Source organism: Musa acuminata, chromosome BXJ2-7, assembly GCF_036884655.1.
Source record: "Musa acuminata AAA Group cultivar baxijiao chromosome BXJ2-7, Cavendish_Baxijiao_AAA, whole genome shotgun sequence".
NCBI classification, from domain to species: Eukaryota; Viridiplantae; Streptophyta; class Magnoliopsida; order Zingiberales; family Musaceae; genus Musa; species Musa acuminata.
The window spans coordinates 28,139,223-28,161,947 of NC_088344.1; the positions used below are offsets into that span (position 1 = coordinate 28,139,223).

The 22,725-nt window shown below is 39.8% G+C and overlaps 3 protein-coding genes across 3 annotated transcripts; 1 reads left to right on the forward strand and 2 right to left on the reverse strand.

The window, feature by feature from the left end:
* The first annotated feature begins 1,058 nt into the window (after positions 1–1,058).
* On the forward strand, positions 1,059–4,318 carry LOC103973216 (pentatricopeptide repeat-containing protein At1g09900-like). The gene is made up of 3 exons (XM_009387717.3): positions 1,059–2,697; positions 2,789–2,868; positions 3,798–4,318. Exons 1-3 carry the CDS (start codon positions 1,113–1,115, stop codon positions 3,831–3,833), a joined length of 1,701 nt encoding a protein of 566 aa, XP_009385992.2. The 5' UTR covers positions 1,059–1,112; the 3' UTR covers positions 3,834–4,318.
* A 37-nt stretch (positions 4,319–4,355) lies between these two features.
* On the reverse strand, positions 4,356–6,294 carry LOC135617495 (chaperone protein dnaJ C76, chloroplastic-like). Its single transcript, XM_065117786.1, has 4 exons — positions 5,839–6,294; positions 5,509–5,765; positions 5,261–5,444; positions 4,356–5,178 (listed from the first exon to the last, which is right to left on the reverse strand). Exons 1-4 carry the CDS (start codon positions 6,208–6,210, stop codon positions 4,555–4,557), a joined length of 1,437 nt encoding a protein of 478 aa, XP_064973858.1. The 5' UTR covers positions 6,211–6,294; the 3' UTR covers positions 4,356–4,554.
* Positions 6,295–7,768: 1,474 nt separating this feature from the next.
* LOC135616382 (2-methylpropanoate--CoA ligase CCL4-like) lies at positions 7,769–8,131 on the reverse strand. The gene has a single exon (XM_065115569.1). It carries the CDS (start codon positions 8,129–8,131, stop codon positions 7,769–7,771), a length of 363 nt encoding a protein of 120 aa, XP_064971641.1.
* Positions 8,132–22,725: the final 14,594 nt, after the last annotated feature.

Below are 22,725 nucleotides of genomic sequence, written 5' to 3' on the forward strand. Positions count from 1 at the left end.
AATTCTCTTTATAATTTCTCTATCTATTATTTGTCTCTTTAACAGCACTATCTCCTTCCTCTAGAATAGTTTTGTTTCTTTCTCTATAGTGCTATTTTTCTCTTTAAATAATGTTATTTCTCTTTCTATAGATCTATTTCTCTCTCTAACACGATCTAATCAAATCTCTGATGGGATATAGGTGCTTGAAACGACTTTAGCTCTCTTGGAGAATAACCTTAACTTTTATACGTTTTTGAGGATTAAAGCCACTCTAAAAGCAGGTTAGAAAACAAAAAAACTCTAAATCTTTCGGAAAGAGATTGAGCATCAAAAAATCATATCAAAGAACATCAAAAGAGACTAAAGAAACTTTAAATCTAAAAACTCTTATTAAAATTAAAGCTTATAATCGCTTGTATTATAGATCCTGGTGCCTCTTTTGGTTTTTTATCTCTCCTCCCAATGTATTGCATAAGCCTAATTAATTCAAGATTTAAACTCCCTAACTTAATTAAGACTCCTAAAGTAAAATCTTATCTAATAAAAAAAATTTGATTTATTATTTCAAGAGGATTGATAGAAGAAGAGAAATAGAAAACCCGAGGAGATCAAATGCAGTCGACCGTACCAATCGACAACAAACTCCACTAGTACAAGAAGGTTCGACCCAATACCACACAATCAAGAACTCTAAATCCTAAATGGAACTCAAACGACGGAAGAGGAGAAGAAGCTTGTCGCCCGTTCCATCGTCGGAAGTGCCCACTCACGCTTCGATTTTGGCGAGCAAGATTGGATCGTCGTCGTCCGAGCCCACACTCGCTGCCACATGGCAAAGTCCAATCACCATAAAAGGCCACATGCGTTTCATTCGCACCATGTCAAACTTAATCAAGTTTTTATTTCAATTATATAATCACTTAATATCAATATAGATAAATATTATATTCCATAACCATTCCAAAAAAGATTTACTCATAAATCCTAATAAAAATTATATATTGCATTATTATTATTATTATTATTATTATTATTATTATTATTATTCCAAATTACTTGGCTACATTTGCGTTGAACTCCGCCCCTTCCCATCACAATTCCTCCCCGTCCCCCTCGCCGATCGCTTCTCCATGGTCACATGCATCTCTTCGACCTCTCTTCCGACTGCGATCCGATACGCCACCACAACCCTCGATCTCTTCATCGATGCCATCCGCCTCCGACCAAGAACTCGATCCTCCCTCCGCGGCCACAGCACGAACTGCAATACCGGACACGCCGCCCCCACCGCCGACGCCGCCGACGGCGAGGTCCCTTCTTCCGATCTCCTTTCCCGCTTTTCCGGTATCATGAAACTTTTCCCCAATCGAAGCCGTGCCTTCTTCCCCGAACCCGGCGCCAAGCCTTTCGAATCCGATCCCTTCCACTACAACGTCCTCATGAAGGCCTTCAGCCGTGCTGGGAGGCCTGATGAGGTCCTCCGTCTCTTCCGCGAGATGAAGGAATCCAAATGCGATCCGAATGTTCTCTGTTACACCACCGTCATCGATGCGCTTGTCGCCTCGAACCGGTCGGAGGAAGCAGAGAAGGTGTTCGAGGAAATGATCGACTCAGGTGTTACTCCAGATGCTGCGTCCTTCACGGTTCTGGTGAAATTCTATTCCTTTTACCTCAGAAAGTTTGACTCGGCCTGTGAGATCATTAGATGGATGGTGCGGAGTGGCTGCGATCCTGATGTTGTCACCTACTCGACGCTGATTGCGGGGCTGTGCCGGGCCGGAATGGTCGAGGAGGCATGGGGTGTATTGGATCAGATGCTCCAGGGGAATTGCTCACCTAATGCCCATTCCTACGCTCCCTTCCTTCAGGCATACTGCTCCCAAGGGAAGATTGAAGCAGCAATTAGGCTGATGGAATCGATGCGGAGCATTGGGTGCCCGCCGGATTCCGTTGCTTATAATATACTTATCAATGGGTTTTGCAAGCATGGGTATTTCAATGAGGTTGCATATCTTTTAGAAAACTGTGTTTCTGATGGTTGGGAGCCTGATGCAGTTACATATAACACCTACATCAGTGGGCTTTGTAAGGTGGGCAAGGCAGAAGATGCTTTCAAGCAGTTAGAGATGATGCTTCAGAAGAAGTTGTGCCCTACTGTCGTGACATTGAACATTGTACTTGATAGCATCTGTCGAGAGTCAACAGTATGGGAGGGTAACCACCACTTGGAGAGGAGCTTGGAGTTGGGATTAGAGGTTGATGTTGTCAGCTACAATACCATAATAAGTAGGCTTTGTGAGATTGGAAAACTGTCTTGGGTCTTGAAGCTTGTCACTGATATGATAAAAAAGGGCATAAGTCCAAGCACGGAAACTTTTAACATCATGATTCGTAGCCTATGTAAAGCAGGAAAATTTCGGAAGGCAAAGTGCATCTTTACCAGTAAAGGGTTTGTTGCTGATACCATTACATGCAACATTCTGATCCATGAGTTCTATATGGCAGGGAAAATTGTTGAGCTTCATAATCTTTTATCTGGAGTAGATATGGATAAGATTAGACCAGATTCAATCACCTACAATACCATTATAGACTGCCTTTGTAAGAAAGGAAAATTTTTGGAGGCCATCGATTATCTTAGATCTGTTGAAGATGGGTTTCCATCAGAGGCAGTTGCACATCTGGCTTATTGGTTGGTCAGGGGCAGAAAAATTGGTGAACTACTAAGCCTATTTGAAGAAATGTTGTCACAAGGATTAGTTCTTGATGGGCAGGCATTCAGTCATTTAATTATTGCATTTTGCAGGAATGGTTCTTGTCAAAGCAGAGAGATATACAAGGTCTGTCTTGTTCTGGACAAAATGCTTGGTATTGTATAACTTGCAGGTATATTTCTTTTTCTACTTTGTCCATTCATTTTTTGTTGGAAAATTGAAGTATCTAGTTAGCAATCTCTAATGGTAGTCGCAAACATTTTTTATATTATCGGGTTCACCATTTCGGGTGCCAAACCCATCTCAGAGATTTGTTGGTATGGTATGTATCGGTCTGTACCGGTGTACTAACATCATTTTCAATAAAATGATCATTAAGGTTTATCAACTCCTCTAGTGAGGACTAGAACAAGCAACCTGCATACGCATACACCATTTCCTATCCTAGCATCAAAGACACTATTTGAAATGTTTCAGTCATATTGATCTTCAAGTTAATTGGAAACTGTTGCTTCTGAACTTGACATGTATTTCATAATTAGTGCTGTAATTCTGTTTTCATGAACAAAGTTTGTGAACGGTTAATGGTATGTGCATCAATTATTTGCTTTTCTGAATAGAATACGTAAACATGTGGTAGTAAATTCAAATGTTCATTTACATGGGCAAATTTTCTTGTTCTTATATATCATGTGGTCAACGACTATCTCTGTATCCTAGTTTGAGTTATGCAAGCAGCTGCAAGGGTGGAATAATGTAATTAACAATTTTGATTCTTTCTGATGCATAAAGGGTATGAAAGAGTTCAAACCTTTCAACAATCACTAAAGAAGTGTCTTTTCAGGGCTTAACCATATCTTAACCTTCACACCTTTAATTGAGGCACTGTTCCAACCCTGAACTCTTGAGAAGCTCGTAAATCCCTAGAGCAGCGAAGCATCAAAATTTATGCTTGTGCTTCTGTAATTTAGGGGATGTCTAGAGTCTCTTCATAATAAAGAGGAAAGAAATGATTCTAGTTGGCCTTTCAGTGACAGTTATGTGTTTGTGAGGATCTTGGAAATTCACTTCCTATAATCATATATTGTTGCTTGTTTGCAGTTTGCAGTTGACTCGATTAAGATGGTCTTCCTTTGATGAGGAATGGAGCAGTGCCACAATGCAACTTTTGGTTCATCACCAAGGATCCGTGGTGCTTGGTTTGAATGCTTGGGCTGTGCAAGATCTGCTCATGCCCTGAAGTGGCAAATGACAGAGGCAACAATGACTCGGGCATTTGTTCAAATCCAGATGCACGATGCGATTGGTAACACGGATGATGATCATGCATAGTTGAGCATCCTATGGTGGTTTTGTAGGTTGTTGAATGAAAGGGCATGGAGCACCAGCAAAGGATCAAGAGCGGTCAATACTTAAGACGTTGGGCATGTTTCTCCTTTACATGCCCGCTAGTTTACAGTTTATCCTCTGCAACAAAGAATCAACTTCGCCAATCAATTGTAGATTGAATGAGTGTGGATTGTCTCTTGACTCTTTCTGCAAAATGACTGAATTCTTTCTCTTACACATTGGTTGAACTTCGACTGGATATAGTGTAGTAACATCATATTCGTCTTGCAAGATGTCATCATTCACAAATGAATGAGGTGTTGGAAGACATGATGAACCTCGTGATATTTTTGTTTACTTCACCCAATTCGTGATGTACTAAAGAATTCAAAAGGATTTATTACAACCATTATTGAGCAATTTATGTTGTCTGATTCTTAGAACTCCTATGAATTCTTCTGGATTTTTTTGTCATCTCTTGTTGAACATCTATATGAGCAGAATTATCTGGTATACTACTATATCTTAATCATCTTCGAAACACTCCTTTGCTTCCAATAGCGTCGACCAGAGACTGAATTCCCATGCCAATGATGAACCACGTAACTCCAGCTAATAGCATCTGCAGCTCGAAGCTATTGACAACTCCCAATGCTGTGCTACCAGCTATGTGCTCCTTCAGGCCGCCACCCATTTCTGTGCCTTTAGATCCTACAGCTGCTGCAGAGACAACTGCCATCATCACTGGTCCCATCAGATCCTTTGCGCTTCTGCTTCTCTTGTTGATGGCTGCTGCACTTCTTACTTCCTCGTCTTTGCTCTCCGAAACATCACCGGAGAAGAGCTCTAGTGTGCTAGGAGTAGTTGTCGATGGTGGTGGAAGAAAGGTGATTGGGGTCCAGTAGTAGTCATCACCATGTTCTGAACTAGTGGAGGTCTTGCCCTTGAGTCCTGCCATGCCTTTTGTCTTGTGTCTTGCAGCAGCTTCTTGAAGTCTATCTGTGCTGGGGATGGTGGATCTTGTCGGGATGAGGGTGAGATAGGTCTCTGCCTCAACCGTTGCAGCACTTGGAGGTCGCCAGTACCACCAGTTGGAGATCGATCTGATCCCTCGAATGGCCCAAGACCTCGATTCTCTTCGAAGATCATGTACCTATACCCCACAAAATCCAATCCACGTTTACAGATATGAATTGGCTATGTCAGATTCCATGCAATCCAATGCTTGTTGATACCTTGGATTCTTCCCTCGATGCTTTCTCCTTCATCTGCCGGTATCTGTTCTGGAATTTGGTCACCTCAGCAAATATATTGGAAACGCGCGTTCCGACGGCATTACCTGCTGATATCCTCACACTTCCTCTAGGCTGCTTCGACATCAGGAACTCCAAAGCTGCAAGATTCGATCTTTCGACAAACCTGCACTGCGGATCGATGCAGTTATCAAACGAGAGAAGATTAGCGATTCAGATGGAGGTCTTACGAGATGCAGTCGACAGGGCAGGTTTTGACAGCGTCGAGGATTCTCTCCTCGGGATCAGCCCACTGCCCCACAACTCGAGCTCGGCCATACGCCGATTCGATGGCGAAGGTTTTGCTCGCAAACAGAGCACACTTTAGGCAGCCAACACACTTCAGTTCATCTACGAACACGGCGCGCTCTTCGTCTTCCGGCCCAAACCACGTGGAGTAGACAGGCTTCCCTGTATATCCTTGGAACTCTGAGAGTTTTGCTTGCTCCTGCGAGTTCACACCAAGTAAGCTATGTCAGAGCAAGAAGGCTGCTATCGACGTTGCTGACCATTGAACCCACATGATCATAGGCGCCGCGAGCGATGGGGTCAGAGAGGACGGAATAGATCTCGTTGAGGAGGATGGCCATGTCGTGGCCCGCAGGCCCGGCGATGTCGGGGTGGCACCGCTTCTGCAGTGCCCGGTACGCCTTCTTGATCTCAAACTGATCCGAGCACCTGTCGACGCCGAGAAGGTCGTAAAGATCGAAGTCCGTGGCCCAAGAGGAAGAAGAAGAGGAGGAGGCCCCTCTGCGTGTGCATCTGTAGGAAAGGTGCCTGTGGAATTGCAGGGAGTGGAAGTGGCTGTTGTTCCTTGCTTTTGGCGGGGCATTGAGGTAGAAGACCGGAGGAGGAGGAGGAACAGCTCCGTGAAAAAGCGCTACGGCGGCCATTCCCCTCTGCTGTTTGGTGATTGAGGTAAGAAAGTGCGAGAGAGAGGTTTGGGGAAGAAAGCTGCGTGTTGCTAGTTCCACATATGTTGGATTGCGCGGCATGAAGTGAAAAGATCTTTGGTCACGTATGTTGGATTGCGCGGCATGAAGTGAAAAGATCTTTGGTCATTGTCTTCAATAGATTTTTTTCTTTTCTTTTTCTTTTTTGGTTCTCCCAGAAAATATCATTCGATGAATCAATACGACCAAAAACTCTTACTATATTAGTGCTCAAAATAAAAAAAGAAAATATTTTAGTATTTTATCTAAATTTTTTTTATTATTGATCCCTAATATTCATTTTTAATCCAGCGGGAGTGTCTTTTTTTTTCCTATTTTTATCCAAGAATTTTGATTAAAATAACTTGATCAAAATCTCTAATGTTTATAATTAATTATCATAATATTTTCGAAAAACAAAAACATAATACTAATCATTTATATTCATATCATAATGATTATGTGAAATTTTAAATTGGTTTAGTGGAAGTTAACTAAGTTACAATCAATCACAAAACCTAATAAAAAATCTTTAATTTTGAAGATTAATTATCATAAATTTTTTAAAGATAAAAATAATATTAATTATTTAAATATTATTTCAATAAAAGTTTATGTTAGTTTAGTGGGAGTTGAATAAGTTATATTAGAAATTGACCTAGTTTACACTAAAACATAAAACTTATTAAAAATTCTTTAATTTTGATAATTATTTATAATAATATATTAAAAAAATATTAATAATCTTAGAACCAAAACTAAGTAGTCTGGTGAAATTTTGAGTTGAAAGTTATACTCAAAATTGAACTAAGTCACATGTGATCATAAAATATATTTTAAAAAAAATCTTTGATTTTGATAAATACTTATCATCTAATTCTCAAAAATAAAAATAATGTTAATTATTTTAGAACCATAATCTAGTAGTTTTGTAAAAGTTTAGGCTGGGTTAGTAAAAGTTATAAAGTTATACTCGATTACAATATCGATTCAAAAAATTTAAAATTTTAATAACAAATTATTATATTTTAAAAAATATTAATCATCTAAAAATATATTAAGGTTATTTTGCGAAAATTTAGATTGGTTTAGTAAAAGTTGACACTGTAATAATCAAAATTAAACATAACTTAAACTTAGATGACAGAACTTTTTTTATTTCAATTGATTTGGTTCATGATTTTTTTTTGTCATTTATAAAAATATCGTCAAATAAAAATAAATATAGGGGGCGTCATTGAATAAAAATTAATAGTCGAGATTTTTTCCGATAAAATAGTTAAAATATTTAAGAATTTTCTCCCGAACAATTTAGCCAATACAAACCTGTTTGGTACACATACAGCGTTGCGTGGATAGTGGGACCCACGTTTATTAATATACCTGTCGTTTGAATGGTGAACAACACGGACGTGTCGTTACAACCCAATCACGCATAGGGTGAATCTTGTGGCACGTTACTTACGGGTACGTAAGTTTCTGTTGCGCCGGGTGAGTCATAACTTCTTGGCCATCTCCCTCAGCACGTACTTTGTATCTTCCCCGTCGACGTCTTCGGCAGCTCCGCCCTGAACACCACTGTCTTCGGCGCCATGTAGTGCGGCATGCGCTCACGGCACCACTCGATCACCTCCTTATCCGTCGGCGCCGCCCCCGCCCACTCCTTCAGGCTCACGAACGCGCACGGCGTTTCCCCCCAGTACTCGTCCGGGCGCGCCACCACCGCCGCCTCGTTCACCGCCGGATGACCGTACAGTACGGACTCCACCTCCACGCTGCTCAGGTTCTCCCCGCCGATGATGATCACGTCCTTAGATCGGTCCTTGATCTCGATGTATCCGTCGGCGTGCATGACGCCGACGTCCCCCCCGTGTAGAACCATCCGGACAAGTTGAAAAGGAGGAGTACGACGTTGCCGCGGGAGATGCCGAGGGAGGAGAGGGCGGAGGCGAGGCGGAGGCAGCGGCGGTGGGTCTGCGACCAGGTGAAGACGGTGCGGTGGCATACAACTGAGGGGCAATCGCCGTAGACGGTGGCGGTGCGCTCAGAGGAAGCCGTGCGGCGTGATGGGGCTGCTGTTGGCGGCGTTGGCGCCCAACTGATCCATGGCCGCCTTCCGCTCGGGTTCTGTGTCCGGACGAGGATTAGAAGAGTGCACTTGGTTTGGTTTTATCGTACGTGCTGACCTCAGACGGATGGTAGCTCGAACGAGGGCTTCACAGTACCATGATCGATTCTCGACATCGAACCATAAACATCACTTCAAAGAACTTCAAAGAACGAAAACAAATCTATCTACGTCACATCGTGACATTGTTAAGATATAATTGTTGGGCTGACAGTCGATATTCAATCGTGAATTTTATTAGTATATCGCATATTCTCTTTTAATCTAACCCTAATTTATATTAGGAGATATGATAACTATAAAAAGAGGTAGAAAAAGGGTAGTTTTTGGTAGCCACGCGATTCCAAAGAAAAAGGAGGAGAACAAGAAAGAAAAGGAAGAAGAGAAGGACAACACAGAGAGACTGTTCTCAATCATCCAGCAATGCTTTCATCTCTTGTTAGATCAGATCTACAGTAGATTCTTACTGTGATTACTTGGGGAGAATTAGGGAGGATTTAGATATTATGCATAGTGACGTGATCCTTGTATCCTAGTTATTCTCTTGTGATTGTTGCTAGGGTTTTGGACAAGAGATTGAGATTTGTATATTCATTATTATTATAGTGGATTATCTCTAGTTTGCCCCGTGATTTTTACCCTTAACAACAAAGGGGTTTTTCATGTATATCTTGGTGTTCTATTTGATTGTGGTTCTATTTAATTTCACTGTGTGTTATGGGCTACTAGTATTTGTTCATATACAAAAATTTATTTCTCTTTATATCCATCAATTGGTATCAGAGCAAGGTTGTAGTGATTTAATTTTGTATTAGAAAATGGAGGCCAGTAATATTTCTCGCATGATTAGTTTGAATGGAAACAATTAGATGATATACAAACTAAGAATATAAGATCTCTTATATTGCAAAGATTTGTATAGATCTTTGCAGGGGGATAGTGCAAAACTCACAACTATGACAGATGATGAGTGGAAAAGGTTAAATAAAAAAACATGTTAGGATTAGGGATCGACACTAAGAGGGGGGGGTGAATTAGTGCAGCAGTGAAATCATGTCAACTTAAAAAAAGTATCGTATGATAAAACCGTTTACGTCGAAAATCGATCTCGGAAATATCTTAACTTGAAACACGTTCGTAAATGAATTAAAGGCAGTAAGCACTTAAAGAGGTTTGCAGTAAGGTAATAGCAAGAATGAAATATAAACTAGAGAACACGGCAGTTTATAGTAGTTCAGTTGTCGTGACCTACATCCACTCATCCGATTCCTTTTCCGTCGAGGCCACCAGCATCCATTAACGATCTTCCTTTGATAGGCGAAGATTAAACTCCTTCTTACACTCCTCTTACAGAATTCTAACACTTAGAACTTGAGAAGGATTCTCATAAGAGATTTCTATAGCGTTTTTTTTCTTTTTTGTTCTTTAATTCTTATTTCATGAACTTTTTAAATTTCTTAGTGAGTAGTTCATGTTCAACATCACTTGAGCTTATGCTCGAGTGGTCTTCAAATGTTCTAAGTTCGAAATCCATCCTGTTCTTTGGAAGGTGGTTCTCAAGTTCTTTACGTGTATTGCATGTCATTTCATAGGTCATCAAAGACCCAATTAGTTCTTCGATCAAAAAAGTATTTAAATTTTTTGATTCTTGAATTGCGATTACTTTTGAATCCTAAGTTTTAGAAAGTGAGCGTAAAATCTTGTTAACAAGTTCAAAATTCGAAGAGCTTTTACCAAGTGCTTTTAGACTATTGACGACATCCGTAAAACGAGTGTACATGTCTCCAATAGTCTTTCTGGGTTCCAAACAAAATATCTTAAAATCGTGCATCAAAAAATTTACTTTAAGAATCTTTTACACCACTTGTGCCTTCGTGTGTGATTTCAAGAATATGCCAAATATCGAAGGCCATTTCGTACAAAGAAACCTGATTAAACTCCGATTTATCTAAGGCGCAAAATAGAGCATTCATAGCTCTAGCATTTAAAGAAAAAGTTTTCTTCTCCAAATCATTCCAATCGTTCATTGGAAGAGAAGGCCTTTTAAAACCAAATTCGACTATGTGATATAAATCGAGATTCAATAAAAGTAAGAAAACTCTCATTCGAGTTTTCCAATAAGTGTAGCCTGTCCCATTGATAAAGGGAGGATGAATAAGAGAGTGACCCTCTCGAAAGTCAAAAAGAGCCATTTCTCTTGGGTGTTAATCTAAGTGAGAAATAACGAGGATCTGATACCAATTGTTAGGATCAGGGGGTGACACTACGGAGGGGGGGGGGGGGGGGGGAGGGGTGAATTAGTGCAGCGGTAAGATAACGACGGTTTAAAAACTTTCATATGAAAACCATTTCGGAAAGATCTTTAACTTGAGAGCAAACGAAAGTATAGTTGATGTAAAGCAACGGAGGCAGTTTGCAATTAAGATAAAGAGCAGAATGTAAATACAAACCGAGATTTAGAGTGGTTCGGTCAATCTTGACCTACATCCACTTTTGGCTTCCTCCTCCGACAAGGTCACCAACGTTCACTAAAGGCCTTCCTTTAATAGGCGAAGACCAATCACCTTTTACACCCCTCTTCTCCTTTTACCGGGTTTAGGAGATAACCCATACAAGCACTCACACTCCTCTTACAGAAATCTAAGTATAAGCTAGAGGAGGGAATTCACTTATGATCGCAACAACATTTTCTCACTTTTAATCTCTATGGGCTTGTGTGCTTTAACTAGGGATAAGAGGGGTATTTATAGGCTTCAAGTTGATTCAAACTTGGAGCCTAAAACTTTCCCATCCTGGGTTCCCCGGGCATGGGCGGTACCACTGCTTGCGTTGGGCGGTACCATCGCCTAGTGTCAATCTGGCTGACATTGCCCTGGGTGGTAACACCGCCCAAGTCTGGCGATACCACCGCCTAGGGGGCAATGTTGGGCGGTACCACCGCTTGGCACCCTGCCAGGGGTGGTACAACCGCCCAGACTGGCAGTACCACCGCCTGACACAGTCTCGAAGACTATGCCACGACGGTGAGACTTATTGGGGCACTATTTGGGCCTCTTATTAGGCCCAACACAGTTCTTACATGGGCCTAGCTGGCCCTTAATTAGGTTGGCCCAATCCAAGCCCAATTACATACTAACTATGAAATCCTAAGACATTTGCTAAGCTAAACAAGTCCCTATGTCTATTCTTCCGACGAGCTTCCGGCGATCTTCCGGCAAACTTCCGACGATCTCTCGGCAATGTTCCGGTGGACTCCCAGCAAGCTCCTAGACTTTAGGACGATCTTTTTGGCAAGTTTCGATGAACTTCTCTGGTAAGCTCCGAGACTTCTTGGTTGGTTCCTCCAGAACTTCCGACGAACGTCCAGACTTCCGACGAACTCTCAAACTCCCAACGTAATCGCGTCCATAACTCCAGGACATCATTTTGCTTTATGCCTTGCTATCATAGTTAATCCTACACATGTAAAATATACTTCGATCTAGACAATTAATACTAAGCATTAATCAAGTTGTCCGGCATGTCATTGGTCGCTCGACGCTTCATCCGATTCTTCGGCGTATCATCCTCTCTTGCGTCCTATTGCCCAATCGGCCAGTTGACTCCGCAACTCCGATATCCTTGGTGCAATATCCGCTCTTCTTAGCCCAATGCCTAAATCCACAGCTCGAAGCCTTCTGTCGATACATCAACCGTTCCTCCGACTCAATATGATTTTTCCTGCTTTAATTGTCTCATCTTGATCGAAGCATCCTGCGTCACTCAAAACGCAGATTAAAACATAAACATATATCGATTGGTTTTATCATCAAAATCTGAGATTCAACAATCTTCCCCTTTTTTATGATGACAACCAATCGACGATGGAGTTAACATTAACTCCCGGAGTTTAAACAAATTCCTCCTATTAATATGCCGTATTGATAAAAATTTTTGGATTCAAAAATTCAAAAAACATGTCATGATCAAATCATGACATACCAACAACATACTTCTCCCCCTTTGTCATCAACAAAAAGGAGAATTACAATTCTCATGTGTTTAAAAATAAATTCAAATCATTGCATAATTAACATAATGTCCAGTTTTATCATCATGCAATTTTGCTATCATCATAGATATGCAAGGTAGTAAGATAACAAGTTTTACAACATCAAGCTAGCAAATTTTATAACATTTTAGAACATGCAAGCTAGCAGTTTTGAGATGTTCAAGAAAGCAACTCTTGCTTTTTGAAATATATAAATTTGTCAAGTTTTGCTAGATATGCAAGTTAGCATTTTTTGCCTCTTGAGATAGGCAGGATAGCACATTTGCTTCTTTTGAGATAACAACTTTTTTCTTCTCCTTATATCACAAGCTAGCAATTCTAGCAAATTTTACATCATGCAAGGTAGCAAATTTTTGTGATGTTCAAGATGTCAAGTTCTCCTCCTTACAATATGTAAGCTAGCAAATATTTGCTTCCTTTACAATGTTTGAGTTAGCAATTTTGCTTCCTTTGCAAAGTACATGTTTCTAAATTTTGCAAGATGAGCTATTTCTGTTAGGATCGAGAGCACTAAGAGGTGGGGGGGGGGGGGGGGGGGGGGTGGGGGGGTGAATTAGTGCAGCGGAAATCTTTCAGCAATTAAAAACGAAAGCTGCGTTCGTTCGATAAAAACTATTTTGATGCAAAAGCCGATTCTAAGATTACTTATGATTAAGTGCAGTTTACGTCTGAACACAGTTTGCGTCTAAGCGTAGTTTACGCAGTTTGCGTCTAAATGCAGTTTGCATCTAAATGCAGATTGCGTTTAAGTGCAGTTTGCATCTAAGCGCAGTTTGCGTCTAAGCTCAGATTGCGTCTAAGCGCAGTTTACGTCTAAGCGCAGATTGCGTCTAAGTGCAGTTTGTGGTTATAAATGGAATCAAAACGTAAACGTAAACTGCAAAGAAACTCATTCGTAAAAGCGCAGAAGACAGTTTGCAGTTATAAATAGAATTAAAACGTAAAAGTAAACTGCAATGTAAAGATCGTACGAAAACACCGATTTATGTCTGAATGCAGATTCAGAATCAGAACTTAGAAACTTGTTCGTAAAAGCACAGAGAGCAGTAGCTATGTAGGAGGTTTGCAGTAATGATAAAGTGCTCAAAATAAAAGCAAACCAGAGATTTAGAGTGGTTCGGTCAGTCTTGACCTACTCCACTTTTGGCTTCCTCCACCGACGAGGTCATCGACGTCAACTAGAGGCCTTCCTTCAATAGGCGAAGGCCAACTGCCCTTTTACAGTTTCACTCCTTTTGACGGGCTCAGGAGACAACCCTTACAGAACCTTTCTCTCCTCTCTTTACAACTCAAGACTTGAAGAACAGAAAGAGGAGAACTTTAGGACTTTACACAAATTTGAGCTCTTAGAATCACAGAAAAGATCAAGAATTCGGTGTGTGTCTGTATCTTTTCAGTGCTGAATGGGTGGGGTATTTATAGGCCCCAACCCAGTTCAAATTTGGAGCTCAAAATGATCAAATCCCGGAATTTCGGGATCAGGCGGTTGCACCTCCTGACTGGGGCGGTTGCACCGCCTGGCAGAGCTCGAAGACTGAGCCTCTGGGCGGTGCTACCTCTGTCAGGGGTGGTTGCACCTCTCTGCTAGAGCTCAAAGACCGAGCTCAGGCGGTTGCACCGCCTGACTGGAGAGGTTGCACTGCCTGGCAGAGCTCGAAACTTGAGCTCTGGCGGTGCTACCTCCTGACAGAGGAGGTTGCATCGCCCAGTCTCGCTCGGAGACTGAGCCCTGGGCGGTTGCACCTCTTGGCTGGGGCGGTTGCACCGCCCAGTCTCGCTGGGAGACATAGCCTGAGCGGTGCTACCTCCCTGCCTGGGTGGTTGCACCTCCCACAGCAACCTGGGTCCGAATGGGTTGAACCATTCGACCCAATTTGAGTTCTTCAGGGGCCCAATTGCCCCAGGATTAAGCTAATGGGATCACTTCCCATTTCTAACTTAATCAAAGTGCTAACTACGATTATTTCCTAAGACATATTCTGCAGCTTGCTTCGGTGCGTCACTCGCTTCTTTCGGCGAGTTTCCGGCGAACTTCCGTCGATCATCCGATGAACCCTCGGTGATGCTCCTGCGGACTTCCGGCAAACTCCTGGACTGCGATGATCCACTTGGCAAGTTCCGACGAGCTCCTTTGGCAAGCTTTTGGACTTCTCGGATTTGTTCCCGTAGAACCTCCGACGATTGTCCGAACTTCCGTCGAGCTCTCGAACTCCCAACGTGATCATTATCTTGACTCCGGCGTAACTCCTGCTGCATGTCTTTCTTCCATCGTAGTTAATCCTTCACACTCAAAACAAAAACTTCGATCGAGACAATTAATCCTAAGCAATTAACCAAGTTGTCCGGCATGTCATTAGTCCCTCGACGCTTCGTCCGATTCTTTGGCGCATCGTCCTTTCCTGCAGCCTATTGCCCAATCGGCCTGTTGGCTCCGCAACTCCGATATCCTTGGCACAATACCCGCTCTTCTTGGCCCAATGCCCGAGTCCACGGCCCGAAGCCTTCTGTCGATACGTCGACCGATCCACCGGCCCGACGTCTAATCTTCTGACATGTTCCTCCGGCACAACATGATTTTCCTGCTTTAATTGTCTCATCCTGATTGAGGCATCCTGCGTCACTCAAAACGCAGATTAAATCATAAACATATATCAAGTAGTTTCATCATCAAAATACGAGATTCAACAATCTCTCCCTTTTTGATGATGACAACCACTTGATGACGGAGTTAAACTTAACTCCCGGAGTTTAAACAAACTCCCCCTATCAATATGCCATATTGATAGAATCTTGAATTCAAACTGAATTCAAGTCATTGCAATATTCATCATGAATACTTGCAACACGTCATTATGAATTTATGCATAAACTTATGCATAACATGTCATATCATCAACATACTTCTCCCCCTTTGTCATCAACAAAAAGGAGAAGTACCACAATCAAGTGTTTGTGATTTTGGTTCAACTCATTGCATGAAAAACATAATATCAAGTTTTATCATCATGCAAGTTTTCTATCATCAAATGGTAAGATATCAACATGTAAAATTGCGATTCAAGTTCTTGATATCTTAACATGATATGACATTCATAGCACCTATTCATATGAATGCTGCTTTTGATATCTCATCATAATATGGCATTCATAACATCTATTCAAATATGGCACTCATAGTATCAATTTATATTTTTCTCCTCCTTTGTCATCAACACCAAGGAGAACGATATAAGCAAATTTTAAATATAAGTGCGATGCCATAAGTTGGTTCATGTCATTTTCCAACAGTGAGTGATAGGATACCAATTATGCAAACATCTCGAGGAAAACATGACATGGAGATAGCTTTTATTACTTCTTCCCTTTTTTTTGTTATCTTTTTACATGAACGAGAAAAGTCATATGTGAAGTTCAAATCGATAAGATATTAAAGAACACTTCATTTTTGCAAGGATTAAGATATGTAAGTGAGTCAAATCCTTGTATGTAAAAATATCTTCCTTTTATAAGAGGGAATCATCAAATATGTTTCTCGAAAAATATTTTTCACATGATAAGTGCATTTGCTAGATGATTCCATATGTCAAAAATCAATGATGTGAATTAAACTTGATATGACATATGCTTGTTAAGTTCGGAAGAGGATAATGTATCAAGAAAGTCCAAAAATGAAATTTGACACTTTCATACATTCGGACAGGGTTTTACTAGAGATATTCAATTACAATCATGAAGGTAAAACATGCTTATTATCATGGAAATTTTTGTATTCAAGCACATAATTTCCAACATGTAATCATGGCAAGTAATTGTGTAAAATCATTATGGCAATCAAGTGATTTGATCATTCAATCAAAAAAGTCCGAAAAATAATTTTAACACGTTTAATCATTCGGACATATTTTTGCCATAGTTTTTCAAATATAATCATGAAGATAAGGCATGCTCATCATCATGGTTGTATGATAGCAAGTTTACCATATACAAGCTAGCAAAAATTTTCAACATTTTAAGGCCCGCAAGCTAGCAATTTTGAGATGTTCAAGAAAGCAACTCTTGCTTCTTGAAATATAAGTTTTGCTAGATGTGCAAATTGACTTTTTGCTTCTTGAGATAGGCAAGATAGCATTCCTTGGTGATGTTCAATATAGCTAAGTTCTACATCATGCAAGCTAGTGAATTTTATAACATTTTAGAACATGCATAATCACCAAAGCATCATAAATTTTAATGATGTGCAAAATTATAAATTTTGCATAATTGCATTTGTGTGTCTTGAGATTTGCAAGATAGCACTTCTTGGTGATATTCAAGATAGCAATTTCTTCTCTTTTGAGAAGTGTAATTTTTGAATTGTGCAAGCTAGCTATCTCCCATTTTGTCATTATCAAAAAGAAGGGAAAAACCCTTTACATCAATTTTTAAACCATGACAAAGGTTAGTATCAATCTCATTTGTGCATCATTATATTTTCAAATTAAAACATGCACATTTTCAAAACATATAAACTCATTATTATATGCATGATTCTAAATCATCATTCATATTATTTCAATCATTGTTTCACTCATCACTATAGCTTATCATGCATAATATGTAAAACCATCTAACATGATATAAACATTTATTTAATTTTTTTAAGCATTCATGATACATCATACATTATCATAATAAAAAGCATATGCATCATTCCAAATCATAAATATTGCAAATCATCATGGTATTAATTTGTCACATTGCATCCTACCATGCATGATCGAAGCTTCTCATTTGCATACATCAAAATAAATTCATGAATATCTCATGCATTCATATCATCACTTGAGGAATATTGAAAAAGAAATAATTGGGTGATGAGATAAATATTTCATGAATACAAAGAATTGCATAAAAATCATATCATGAATACAAGGAATACAAGTCACAATCATTCAAGAGAAAAATCAAGATCATGATTTTGATAAAACTCATTTCAAATTTAAATCATCAAAATCATTTTTATGGCTCACAAAATTTATAACATAAATAGATTCATGATTTCATTGATAATATATTTTATCCCTTTTTTAAGTGTTTCATTTTAAGTGATCGATTTCATGTTAGCATGCCTTTTCATTTATGAAAACATGCATCAATTTTTTTAAAGCCACTGTTATTATCATGAAAATCGATAATCAAGAATCATCATACATAAAAAATATATACTCATTAATCATAACTTCAAATTAAGCATGATTTCATATACTCAAAATCGAGAAATAACAATGGAAATCAACATGATACACATTATTACTTCTCAACCACATATAGTATGATTTCATAAGGTATTTTTAATCACAATCATTTTGTTTATCATAAACATGCAATTTTCATGATTATTTTCAAAATTACTAGAATGATAAGCATGATTCCTAATTGTTTGTATTTTCATTATAAAATTATTAAACATGTAATTTTCAAGAAAATTAAATAAAAAAGAAAAATGCTTTAAGCATCATGTAATTTCAAAGTAAATTAAAGGCATTTAGATTACCTCAGCGTCGAAAGGCGTAAAGGCGTAGTTTGCCACCTCGCCTTTGTTGATTTTCTCCTCGTCTTCGGAGGAGCTCGATTCATCCCAAATTTTGTTCTTTTTCTTGCGTTCAAAGCAAGTAGTTCCGTTCTTTTTACTTTTTAATTTTTGTTTCATTTGTAGTTTAAGTTCACCATCACTTGAGCTTATGCTCGAGTGGTCTTCAAATGTTCTATGTCCCAAATCCTTCCTGTTCTTTGGAAGGTGGTTCTCAAGTTCTTCACGTGCATTGCACGTCATTTCATATGTGATCAATGAACCAATTAGTTCTTCAAGTGGAAATTGGTTCAAGTTTTTCGATTCTTGAATAGCAATTACTTTTGAATCCCAAGTTTTAGAAAGTGAGCGCAAAACTTTGTTAACGAGTTCAAAATCTGAAAAGCTTTTACCAAGTGATTTTAAACCATTGACGACATCCGTAAAACAGGTGTACATGTCAACAACAGTTTCGCTTGGTTTCATATGAAAAAGCTCGAAATCATGCAGTAAAATATTAACTTTCTAGTCTTTGACTCTACTAGTTTCCTCGTGCGTGATTTCAAGAATGCGCCAAATATCGAAAGCCGTTTCGCACAAAGAAACCCGATTGAACTCATTTTTGTCCAAAGCGCAAAATAAGGCATTCATAGCCTTTGCGTTTAAAGAAAAATACTTCTTCTCTAAATCCGACCATTCGTTCATCGGTTTAGAGGGAAGTTGAAAATCATTTTCAATGATATTCCATAAATCCAAATTCAAAGAAATCAAGAAAACTCTCATTCGAGTTTTCCAATAAGTGTAGTCCAATCCGTTAAACAACGGTGGACGAAAGACCGAAAAGCCCTCTTGAAGGCTATGAAGAGCCATTTCTCTCGGGTGTAAATCCAAAATGAGAAAAACCCCGCTCTGATACCAATTGTTAGGATCGAGAGCACTAAGAGGGGGGGGGGGGGTGAATTAGTGCAGCGGAAATCTTTCAGCGATTAAAAACGAAAGCTGCGTTCGTTCGATAAAAACTATTTTGATGCAAAAGCCGATTCTAAGATTACTTATGATTAAGTGCAGTTTATGTCTGAACACAGTTTGCGTCTAAGCGCAGTTTACGCAGTTTCCGTCTAAATGCAGTTTGCGTCTAAATGCAGTTTGCATCTAAATGCAGATTGCGTTTAAGCGTAGTTTGCATCTAAGCGCAGTTTGCGTCTAAGCTCAGATTGCGTCTAAGCGCAGTTTGCGTCTAAGCGCAGATTGCGTCTAAGCGCAGTTTGCGGTTATAAATGGAATCAAAACGTAAACGTAAATTGTAAAGAAACTCGTTCGTAAAAGCGCAGAAGACAGTTTGCAGTTATAAATAGAATCAAAACGTAAATGTAAACTGCAATGTAAAGATCGTACGAAAACACCGATTTACGTCTGAATGCAGATTCAGAAAGATCAGAACTTAGAAACTTGTTCGTAAAAGCGCAGAGAGCAGTAGCTATGTAGGAGGTTTGCAGTAATGATAAAGTGCTCAAAATAAAAGCAAACTAGAGATTTAGAGTGGTTCGGTCAGTCTTGACCTACTCCACTTTTGGCTTCCTCTACCGACGAGGTCACCGATGTCAACTAGAGGCCTTCCTTCAATAGGCGGAGGCCAACTGCCCTTTTACAGTTTCACTCCTTTTGACGGGCTCAGGAGTCAACCCTTATAGAACCTTTCTCTCCTCTCTTTATAACTCAAGACTTGAAGAACAGAAAGAGGAGAACTTTTGGACTTTACACAAATTTGAGCTCTTAGAATCACAGAAAAGATCAAGAATTCGATGTGTGTCTGTATCTTTTCAGTGCTGAATGGGTGGGATATTTATAGGCCCCAACCCAGTTCAAATTTAGAGCTCAAAATGATCAAATCCCGGAATTCCGGGATCAGGCGGTTGCACCTCCTGACTAGGGCGGTTACACCGCCTGGCAGAGCTCGAAGACTGAGCCTCTGGGCGGTGCTACCTCTGTCAGGGGCGGTTGCACCTCTCTGCCAGAGCTCGAAGACCGAGCTCAGGCGGTTGCACCGCCTGACTGGAGAGGTTGCACCGCTTGGCAGAGCTCGAAACTTGAGCTCTGGCGGTGCTACCTCCTGACAGAGGAGGTTGCACCGCCCAGTCTCGCTCGGAGACTGAGTCCTGGGCGGTTGCACCTCTTGGCTGGGGCGGTTGCACCGCCCAGTCTCACTGGGAGACATAGCCTGGGCGGTGCTACCTCCCTGCCTGGGCGGTTGCACCTCCCACAGCAACCTGGGTCCGAATGGGTTGAACCATTCGACCCAATTTGAGTTTTTCAGGGGCCCAATTGCCCCAGGATTAAGCTAATGGGATCACCTCCCATTTCTAACTTAATCAAAGTGCTAACTACGATTATTTCCTAAGACATATTCTGCAGCTTGCTTCGGTGCGTTACTCGCTTCTTCCGGCGAGTTTCCGGCGAACTTCCGTCGATCATCCGATGAACCCTCGGTGATGCTCCTGCGGACTTCCGGCAAACTCCTGGACTGCGACGATCCACTTGGCAAGTTCCGACGAGCTCCTTTGGCAAGCTTCTGGACTTCTCGGATTTGTTCCCGTAGAACCTCCAACGACTGTCCGAACTTCCGTCGAGCTCTCGAACTCCCAACGTGATCATTGTCTTGACTCCGGCGTAACTCCTACTGCATGTCTTTCTTCCATTGTAGTTAATCCTGCGCACTCAAAACAAAAACTTCGATCGAGACAATTAATCCTAAGCAATTAACCAAGTTGTCTGGCATGCCATTGGTCCTTCGACGCTTCGTCCGATTCTTCGGCGCATCGTCCTTTCCTGCAGCCTATTGCCCAATCGGCCTGTTGGCTCCGCAACTCCGATATCCTTGGCACAATACCCGCTCTTGGCCCGATGCCCGAGTCCACGGCCCGAAGCCTTCTGTCGATACGTCGACCGATCCACCGGCCCGACGTCCAATCTTCTGACATGTTCCTCCGGCACAACATGATTTTCCTGCTTTAATTGTCTCATCCTGATCGAGGCATCCTGCGTCACTCAAAACGCAGATTAAATCATAAACATATATCAAGTAGTTTCATCATCAAAATACGAGATTCAACAATTTCTCCCCCTTTGTCAATGTCAAAAAGAAGGGAAGACCCTTTGCGTCAATTTCTAAATCATGACAAATGTAAAGTATTAATCCTTTTTTAATATACTTGTGCATCATCCTAGTTTTAAATTAAAACATGTACATTCCAAAACTCTACATATCATCCTTACTCCATGCATGATACTAAAAAATCAATCATCACTATGGGCATATCATACATGATATTCAAGCATTCATGATACATCATTTTGACAATATGATCATAGCTTTTCAAATGATGATATCTAAATGTCAAAATTTATTACATCCTATCATGCATGATCATTAACTTCTCATTTGTATTTCATGTATAATTTCATTTCATCACATTCAAAATATCAAGAGAATTTTGGTATGGCAAATCTTGATTCATAGAAAAATATCATGTATTGAATATCGAGAAATCAAGATAATGATATAGACATTCATTTCCTATAGCAAAAAGATGTCACGTAAATGATCACAATTCATGTATAATATCTCTCAATTCTTTATGAATCATAAAAATTATAATTCCGAAAAGAAAATCATGATTCATTTCGGAAATTTTCTTCTTTAGTAAACAACAAGAAGAAACATGGGAGTTCAAAGAACAAGATTTTGATTCATAAATGATTTCAAGTTATAAATCACGAGAAATCAAGATCATGATTTTGATAAAAAATTATTCAAATTTAAATCATCAAAATCATTTTCAAAGTCCAAGAGATTCATAAAAATGATACAAATGGATTCATCAAAATCAATAAGATAGAGAAAAATAATTTTTAAGAAAAATATTTTCTTCCTTTTAGTTTCAACTTATTGATTGATTTCATACATGCTTGTTCTTTTCTTTTATGCCAAATCCATGCGTTCATTAATGCCGAAAAAAGAACTTTCAAAAGATTGCAAGGTTCGATAATCACAAAAAAAGCATAAGTGTTGCATGCATCATTCCAAAACATTTCGAGCCATACAAGTCATAAATACAAGAAAATCATGTCATGAAAGATAAGACTACGTGAATATCAAAAGACATGATTCATAAATAAATTTGTTAATAAAATGGAAGAAGTCATGGTGAACGATCTTGATTTACTTAGTTTCAAAACATAATTATCAAGATCATGGTTAGTTTTATAGATCTCCTCTTTAGTAAATGGTAAAAGGAAACATAGGAGTACAGAGAAGAGATCATGATTAAAAAAAATCTTAAATAATTTCAAGAGATCAAGATTGTATTTATGTTTTAATCTGCACTAAGAAACATTATTGAATCTTGGATTTTGATGATGAAACCAATCGATATGTGTTTATGTTTTAATCTACGTTTTGAGTGACGCAGAATGCTTTGGTCAGGATAAGATAATTAAATTAGGAAAAATCATGTTGTGCCGGAGGAAAACATGTCAAAAGATTGGACGTCGGGCCGAAGGAACGATCGACATATCGACAGAAGGCTTCGAGCTGTGGATTTGGGCATCGAGCCAAGAAGAGCGGATATTGCACCAAGGATATCGGAGTTGCGGAGTCAACTGACTGATTGGGCAATAAGCCGCAAGAGAGGATGATGCGCTGAAGAATCAGACAAAGCATCGAGGGACCAATGACATGCCAGACAACTT

Excerpts from the sequence above, each read along its gene's own strand:
- LOC103973216 (XM_009387717.3), top strand. The coding sequence starts at position 1,113 with ATGGTCACATGCATCTCTTCGACCTCTCTTCCGACTGCGATCCGATAC. Across the intron at positions 2,698-2,788 it reads GGTCAGGGGCAGAAAAATTG|GAATGGTTCTTGTCAAAGCA; the intron begins GTGAACTACTAA and ends TGCATTTTGCAG. Across the intron at positions 2,869-3,797 it reads TGGTATTGTATAACTTGCAG|TTTGCAGTTGACTCGATTAA; the intron begins GTATATTTCTTT and ends GCTTGTTTGCAG.
- LOC135616382 (XM_065115569.1), bottom strand. The coding sequence starts at position 8,131 with ATGGTTCTACACGGGGGGGACGTCGGCGTCATGCACGCCGACGGATAC.
- LOC135617495 (XM_065117786.1), bottom strand. The coding sequence starts at position 6,210 with ATGGCCGCCGTAGCGCTTTTTCACGGAGCTGTTCCTCCTCCTCCTCCG. Across the intron at positions 5,766-5,838 it reads CTCGCGGCGCCTATGATCAT|GAGCAAGCAAAACTCTCAGA; the intron begins GTGGGTTCAATG and ends GTGAACTCGCAG. Across the intron at positions 5,445-5,508 it reads TGCCCTGTCGACTGCATCTC|GTTTGTCGAAAGATCGAATC; the intron begins GTAAGACCTCCA and ends TCCGCAGTGCAG.